Source organism: Artemia sp. Qi Xiang Cuo, chromosome 9 (assembly GCF_049724085.1).
Source record: "Artemia sp. Qi Xiang Cuo chromosome 9, ASM4972408v1, whole genome shotgun sequence".
NCBI classification, from domain to species: Eukaryota; Metazoa; Arthropoda; class Branchiopoda; order Anostraca; family Artemiidae; genus Artemia; species Artemia sp. Qi Xiang Cuo.
The window spans coordinates 72,186,378-72,195,343 of NC_142802.1; the positions used below are offsets into that span (position 1 = coordinate 72,186,378).

An 8,966-nucleotide genomic window follows, 5' to 3' on the forward strand; every position below is an offset into this window, starting at 1 on the left:
AAATTAAAAGCTCCCGTGCTCTTTTAAAGAAATCAAAAATATTGGGGGGGGGGGGACAGCTAACCCACGTCTCACACCATTTCCTCGCCTAAGTAGTTCGATCAAAACTTTGAGATGGCCATATTGTTCAACATAGTTGAAAGGTCGAATAATTATAGCTTTGGGGATAACATGACCCCAACAGCCTCTGGGGAAATGTCTATAAGTTGAAATTTGCCCATTATTTATGTATAGTATTTTGTTATTAGAAAGTATGCATACATTTTTGGGGTGGGGTTAGGGTGAATTTTTTGCTGGGGTCTTTTCCACGGAAGGCATTTCCCATGGAGAGGGAAGTTTCTGAAGGATGAACTTTTCAGGGGAAATTTTAAACTGTGGGAATTTCCCAAATTCCATATACAAAATTATTTTATTTGTCTTGCTTTTTATCTGCCGACTCAATTTTACTAGTGGAGATGTTAATGGTAATTGTCCGAGGTAAATTTTTACCAAGATTGAATTTTCTAGATGGTCTTTCCGTGGAGGGGTGTCGTATTTCCTGGAATCATTTAAAACTGGTCAGAAATCAAATAAAAAAATAGTTGTTTCAACTTAAAGTAAGAAGAAACGTTAAAAATTAAAAATTCAATTTCAATTCAATTTCAATTTATTATTCGAATAAAAACAAAACACAAACATCAATAACAATAAAGATCCTAGAAGAGAACTTTTTAAGGACAAAAAAAAAACTAAAGTAACACTGAAAAAAAAAGATAGAAGAATAAAACATGGGTAATTAAAGCAAATTGGTTAAAAATTGAAAGATTAAACTATATTATCAAGTTTTGTTACATTGTTGTACAGCTTGCAGAAACTTGTGGCTAGCTCAACACTGGAGGGTATTTTGTTCCATTGAATAATATATTTGTAAATGGGAGATTTCTAGTGCTGGGCAGCACTAGAAACGTATTTAAGAATTATAAAGGCTCTATTGGATGAACGGAGACAGTGGGCTTCCGAATTATTAATATTTTAATAGGTTAGTAGTTGACGAGGAAGATTATTGTGGAAAACAGAGTAAGCAAGCGATAAGTTTAATTTTTGTATGATTTGATCTAGTGGAGCCATGCCAAAATCTGAGTATAAATCACGGGTTGGATATAGACGGGGAAGCCGAAAAACTGCTTTAATGGCACAGTTTTGGGCAACTTTGAGTTTTTTTAGAGAAGCACCGGTTTGTATTTCCCCAAACAGATCCGCAATAAGAAAAGTAAAAAAAAATAAAGGAATAATAGAGGGTAACTAGGATGTCAGGAAGAAGAAAGTAATTCACACGGTTAATCATAGCTACTTGTCTCAAAATTATTGCTGTGATGTAAGAAATATGATCAGAGAATGACAAGCATGAGTCAATAAATACACCAAGAAACTTGGCAACCTCCACTTGTGGGAGGATGTCGGAGGAGTACTTGAGACCAAGAGCAGGATGGATTACGTCTTTGTTGTAGGGGGTTCTGAATAATACTACTTGACTTTTTTTGCTATTAATGGTCATGTTGTGCGTAAGGCACCACGCCTGGATTCTGTTCAGAAGGACTTGGGCAGAGGTTATTGCCGATAGTAAATTGGTGCCAGTGATGAAGAAGTTGCTATCATCAGCAAATAGTACAGGATACACTGAAGGGCCCAGGTTCATAACAAGATCATTGATATATAGGAGAAATAAAATCGGGCCTAGAACTGAGCCTTGCGGGACACCCCTCCGAACAGGTAAGGGCTGAGAGGATACTCCACCTAAGCTCACACTCTGTACCATTCCAGATAGGTAAGAATCAAGCCAAGAGAGGGGAACACCACGAATACCGTAACTATTTAATTTACTTATTAAAATACTATGATCGACCGTGTCAAAGGCCTTAGAGAAATCCAAAAATAAGCCCACTACAGTTTTTTTTAAGGTCGAGTTGTGAGCGTATGAAGTGTGTGGCGTCAATTAGAGCATGAGAAGTTGAAAATTTTGGCCGAAAACCATATTGGTGAGGAGAAATCAAGGAAACGGAGTGCTGACTGCCAAACAGAAAGGGAGACAGACGTCTGAAGATGATTCTCTCGAGCACTTTGGATATAGGCTAACACGAAGAATTGAGATTGGCCGATAATTACCTATCTCAGTTGGATCGCCCTTTTTAAGAACTGGAATAACAATGGCTGACTTTAGTAAATCAGGGAGAACTCCGTGGGTTAAAGATAGGTTGGCAATGTGCTTGATGGGCTCATAAACAAAAGGAGATATGGTCTTCAGGAGGTTATTACATAATCCAAGACAGTCAGGTGTAAAACTAATAGGGAGAGAACCGATGATTTGAAGTACCTCATTGCTATCAGTTGGGCAGAAAAACATGGATCTAGAATTGAAGCAAGGGAGTACAGCCTGTAAGGAGGAGCGGGAGTCAGTATGAGGAACATTAGAAAAATAATTATTGAATGCGTCAGGTGCATGTAAAGGGTCAATTAATCTGCTATTTGTGTCTTTAAGGCGAATAGGTATAGACTTTGATTTTCTAAAAACGAACAAAAATTATTACGTATATGAGGGGGTTTTCCCCCTCCTCTCTACCTCGCTCTTTGCGCTAAAGTTTGACTTTTTGTCCCAGTTCTTCAAGAACGACTCCTTAAAATAAGGGTCGGTTAATTAGAACAATAAGAATCATTTTTAAAAGTACTAAAAAAACTTCATCGTGAACAGTGAGGTACTAAGGAAGGGGGAACCCTCCTTATATACGTAATAATTTCTGTTTGTTTTAAATTTTAATGTTACTTCTGAGTTTCATCTGAAAAAACTTGTTTTTTTGTTTAATTAAATAAAAAAAAAAACTTTTTAGACAAAATAAGTTTTTGAAAACAAAAAGTAAAGAACTCCATTAAACCAAAAATGAAAAAAAATAGAATAAAATAATCTACCAAGCATACAACTACCACAAATCAGAATTAATAAATAAATGAAACCCAAAACGAACAGAAATTAAAATAAATAACAAAGTCAAACACAAAACAAAGATTTCTATTGTTTTAAAAATAGAGCTGTGAGAAAGAGTCTAACTTTAGCGTAAAGAGCGAGCCGTTGAGGAGGGGACAGCCCCTTTCATATACGGAATAATTTCTGTTCGTTTTAGGTTTTAATGTTGCTCCTTACTTTCAGTTAAAAAAAACTTTTTTTTTAATTTAATTTTTTAACTTTTTTGAATTAATGGAGGTTTTGATTTTGGCTCACCGTACATGAATAATTTGAAAAAAAATTTGCATATTAATTTTACTTTTATTTGGTTAAATAGCTTTCTCGTAAGTTGTTTAATTTTATTTACGAACATTTTTATTAGTAATAAATATACGTAACTTACGTAACGAACTTCTATATCCATATAGTTTTAATTTTTAATTAGGGGGCTCGCCCCCTAGTCAATACCTCACTCTTTATGCAAAAGTTCGAATTTTGTTACAATTCTCTTAAAAATGACCGCTTAATCACAAAGGCCGTTAATTAGAATAAATAGCTCTTATGAAAGTATTAAAAACTTGTTGGCTTAAAGAGCAAGGTATTGACTAGGGGGCGAACCCAATCATATACTTAATAATTTCTGTTTGTTTTAACTTTTGATGTTACCCCTAACTCTCAGTTGAAAAACTTGTTTATTTTTTATTTAATTTCTAATCGTTTTTTTTTAATAATACTGGGAAATATGGCGCCCCCTTCATAGCAATGTCCCTTCCCCCTTGAAAACTTTCTCCATGGAAATATTCTCCCACATTACCCCAGACCTCCCCCCACTACAAGAAAAAAATCCACCTTGAAAACACATGTATACTTCCCAATAACCAATACTATATGTAAGCCTACACATTGGGTAAAGCTCATAACGTTCCGCCCTCCCCCCGGGGACTTTGGGGGATTAAGTCATCCTAAAAGACATATTTACTATATTTTCGACCATGCTGAACTAAATGGCTAACTCAAAATTTTGATCGAGTGACTTTGGGAAAAACACGAGCGTGGGAGGGGGCCTAGTTGCCCTCCATTTTTTTGGTCACTTAAAAAGGGCCCTATAACTTTAATTTCCGTTCAAGTGAGCCCTCCCACGATATTTTAGGACCACTGGGTTGATACGATCACCCGTGGAAAAAAAATAATAAATAAACACGCATCCGTGATCTTTCTTCTGGCAAAAAAATCCAAAATTGCACATTTTTGTCAGATAGGAGCTTGCAATGCTCTACAGTAGGGTTTTCTGATACGCTGAATCATGAGTGATGTGATTTTCATTATAATTTTTAGGGGTTCTATAATTTTTAAGGGGTCTTTCCCCCTTTTTTCGAAAATCAGCCAAATTTTATGAGGCGCTTAACTTTTGATGGACAGGACTAAACTTGATGAAACTTATATATTTGAAATCAGTATTAAAATCTGATTCCTTTGATGTATCTATTGGTATCAAATTCCCGTTTTCTGAGAGTTTCGGTTACCATTGAGCCGGGTCGCTCCTTACTTACAGTTCGTTATCACGAACTGTTTGATATGTTTGCTAGCATTTCAATACATGCAAGTACTATCTTAAGAAAATTTATAAAAACCTGTTTTGAAAAAGCTGATCTTTAAAATATAGCATAAGTAATTTTAAAGGTTGCCCAACAAAAACTGAAATTAATAAAATAGGTGACATCCATTTAGCACAATTATTTACAAGAAAAAGTTCTCCAAACTGGACATCTTGCACAATCTTATATGCTAAAATAATCCAATATTTCATCTAATCTTTCACAGCCCTCCAATGAGCCCTCCCACGATATTCTAGGACCTCTGGGTCGATACGATCACCCGTGGGAAAAAAAACAAATAAACACGCATCCGTGATCTTTTTTCTGGCAAAAAATGCAAAATTGCACATTTTCGTCGATAGGAGCTTCAATGCTCTACAGTAGGGTTTTCTGATACACTGAATATGAGGGTGTGATTTTCATTAAGGTTCTATAATTTTTAGGGGGTCTTTCCCCCTTTTTTCGAAAATCAGCCAAATTTTCTCAGGCGCGTTACTTTTGATGGGTAGGACTAAACTTGATGAAACTTATGTATTTGAAATCAGAACTAAAATCTGATTCTGATGTATCAAAATCCCGTTTTCTACAGTTTCGGTTACCATTGAGCCGGGTCGCTCCTTACTTACAGTTCGTTACCACGAACTGTTTGATATGTTTGCTAGCATTTCAATACATGCAAGTACTATCTTAAGAAAATTTATAAAAACCTGTTTTGAAAAAGCTGATCTTTAAAATATAGCATAAGTAATTTTAAAGGTTGCCCAACAAAAACTGAAATTAATAAAATAGGTGACATCCATTTAGCACAATTATTTACAAGAAAAAGTTCTCCAAACTGGACATCTTGCACAATCTTATATGCTAAAATAATCCAATATTTCATCTAATCTTTCACATCAAATTCCAAATTATTTTGTTGATGAAAGCTGTTGTATTAAAGAATAAATAACAACTATTTCACAGTAGATGCACCGCCATCTAATTCGAAACTAAAGTCATTCACAATAAATACTAGACATGATTTCTCCTTTATTTCAAATTAGCACCCTCTTCCCGTTAAATCAGTTATTCTGTCAAGCAGCCCTAAATGGCACGAGTAACCTTTTTTTTCCTTTTTTCATGTTTTCTTACAGAAATTTAGAGTCAATACCCTTGTTGTTTTGAAATGACTGAAACATGATTTGTACACAAAACTTTAAATTAACAGCTGAATTAAACACAAACAATTACATCATCTGTACATCATTTGATGGATTTATCAATCCTTTCAATAAATATTTGTCATGAGGAAATATTATTCTAAATTTTCATTCAATATAACTTTTGTAGTTACAACATAAAATACCAGTGGCATACAAGTGGCATACCAGTGGCATATCAATAGTACATATAGTTAAATTGTTTATTCAGAGTTGTGGTACGGAAGAACTTGGAATCAATACCCTTGCTATTTTAATAAAGTTTAGTTCATTTTGCTCAGTTCATTTGTAAGCTTAGTTCATTTTGAGTAATAAATGACTTGTTGACAAAACTTTAGATCAAAGACCAGAGTAGATATTAGATAGACGTTTCCAGAGCTGATGTATTTGCAGATTCTCTTAGTAAAGATTCGTGGTAAGGAACAACTCTGTAGGGGACTGATTCCTGATAAAACTAGCTGGCTCATGCTTCTAATTGGCAAAAGGGTTCCATCACACCCACAAGCTTCTAATTGAGTGAATGAAATTTATTTCCATTTTTAACAAGATTGCAAAAAGAGTAATAATAGATGGAGAAAAATCAGGCAAAAGTTACACAACAAATAAGTTACACTTTAAGAAATAAAACTTTAAGAAAATGAAATAAATGGTTCTTTATTTTGGGGTTACTTTGGCATTGGCAAAAGGGGGTCAAGATAGTAGGAGATTAAACCGTAAAGATCCTTTTTATAGGGTGATGTCTGTCTGGGTCATTCACTGCTTTGGCCAACTCAATAAATAAGTAAAAATATTTGTTAAAACTGGCATATTGACATTACTGGCAACAAAAATGGTGCGTTTTGTAAATTTGTACTGTGGTGACTTGTCTGGGGATTTGGTGAATTAATTTTTTTTTTCACAAAGTTTATTTTCATTGAATGTGAAGATCTAAAAAAAATTTATAAGGTGCGCAAAAGAGAGAATTGGTAAAGAACAATGAAGTAGTCCAATCCATATTACTACGTAAATTGCCAAAGCTAAACAAGTTTCTTTGATTCATTAGATTCAGAGGTTTCTGAATCGAAAAGATACAAAAATGTTCCAGGATCTCGCAAATTATTCCAGTAAATTGGCAATACGATTTAATAATAAAACTTAATTACAAACCTAAATTATGATTTAAATTGTAAAACTGTCCTAAGTTGATTGATTAGAACAGATAGGGCTCATTTGAATATAAATTAAAAGTTGTATTACCCTTATAAACCTAAACTATAATTTTAAACTGTAAAACTGTCCTAAGTTGATTGATTAGAACAGATAGGGTCCATTCGAATAGAAATTAAAAGTTCTAGTGCCCTTATTAAGTAACCAAAAAGATTCGATGGCAACCTCCCCTGCCCCTTTTCTTCTTAAATTGTCTGATCAAAATTTTTAGATAGCCATTTTGTTCATTATAGTTGAAAGGCCTAATAACTATGCCTTTGGATTTAACATGACCCCCCCCCAGACCAAGGGAAATATGCTTAGGTTATAAAATTTGCCTATTGTTTTTACATAGTATTTGTTATTGGGAAGTATAAATACATTTTCGAGTCGTAGGGGAGAGGGAGGGGGCGAATTTTCTGCTGGAGGGTTTTCCACAAGGGAAGTTTCCAGTGCGTGAATTTTTCAGAGGAAATTTTATAATGGGAGAATTTGCCATAATTCCTATAAAAAATTGTTCTTATGCCTTGCTTTCTGTTTTCCGTCTCAATTTTATGCGTGGAGATGTTAAGGGTTTTTATCCGGGGTAGATTTTCCCCGGGATTGAATTGTCTAGAAGATAATTCCGTGAGGAGGGGTATTTCTCTGTGGAGGCGTAGCCATATTTCCTGACATTATTTAAAAAGCGATCAGAAATTAAATATTAAAAAAGTTTTTTCAACAGAAAATAAGGAGCAGCATTAAAACTTAAAACGAACAGAAATTATTACGTATATGAAATGGGTTGCCCTCTCCTCAACACCTCGCTCTTTACGCTAAAGTTTGAATTTTGTCCCAATTCTTTAAGAACGACTCCTAAAACACAGGGGCCGTTTAACTAGAACAATAAGAAGCTCTTTTAAAAGTACTAAAAAACTTTACCAAAAAGAGCGAGGTGTTGAGGAGGGAGGTAATCCACCTCATATATGTAATAATAATGAACGGAATCCAAATGATTGGACCAGGGGAATACTGGTCAAACTCTTCGAGAAGGGCTACGCGGTGATCTGTGACAACTGGAGGGGTATCCACTTTCACCCTGGTAGGTCTTGCTCTGATCTTGTTTTCATTCTTTGACTAATGGATGAAGAGTCCAGGGAATGGGACGAAAAAAAAATTACATGCTTCATTGATTTTGAAGAGGGGTTCAATTCTGTTGACCAAAATATTTTATGGATGATTTTAAAGCACTGCGGATGGCCTGATACACTAGTCAAAATAGAAATCGCCCTTGATGAAAAAACTGAATGTTGTGGGACCCCTGAAAATAGGGATATGCCTTACTGCCAGGTTATATCTGATGTAAAACATTGATGAACCTTATCCCCACTCTTGTTTGTTGTTGTTACAGACTAATGTCTAAGGCAGTCTTCGGACTCTGGAGTTAAGTTTTGCAGCCAACAAATCTCTGACCTGGACATCGCTGACGACATTGTACTTCTCAAAGAAGTAAAAAAGCAATTGCAGCTGCTACTCGACGCCACAGATGAAAAGGCGAAAATATTGGTACTTACAGTGAATGTCCGTAAGACCAAGAGTGTGGCTACATCTGACTCTCTGTTGACACTGAAATTCAAAGATAAAGCAATTAATCCGGTCAATGAATTTAATCACATCAGGAGCTGAGTTGATTATAATGGTGAAGCAAACAACGCAATCCATAGGAGGATTGGACAAGCTAAGTTTGCCTTTGATAAGTTGAAACCGATATGGCACAGTAGTTAATACTCTATACACTTTAAATTCCATTTAATGAATAGCAAATGATGTGCGTTCATCTCTATGCAAGTGAATGCTAGAAACTAAATGGACAAATGTGTCTTAGCTTTTGGAAAAATGTGCTTTGGAAAAATATTAAACATATAGTGGCAGGAAAAGGTCATGAATGTACGAGTTTGCCAGAAAACCTGTAAACAGTTAGTTACTGACCTTTTGAAAGATAGGAGATGGACGTACCTTGGCCATGTCCTTCGT

At 35.1% G+C, this 8,966-nt stretch overlaps 1 protein-coding gene across 1 annotated transcript in view; it reads left to right on the forward strand.

Moving 5' to 3' along the window:
• LOC148949004 (potassium voltage-gated channel protein Shaw-like) overlaps positions 1-8,618 on the forward strand; it is a 101,901-nt gene extending 93,283 nt beyond the window's left edge. Inside the window, exons 4-5 of the mRNA XM_089095084.1 lie at positions 5,899-6,056; positions 8,357-8,618. Coding sequence (XP_088951210.1) covers positions 5,899-6,056; positions 8,357-8,618 — 420 coding nt within the window. The remainder of the gene's footprint in view (positions 1-5,898; positions 6,057-8,356) is intronic.
• The last annotated feature ends 348 nt before the right edge of the window (positions 8,619-8,966 follow it).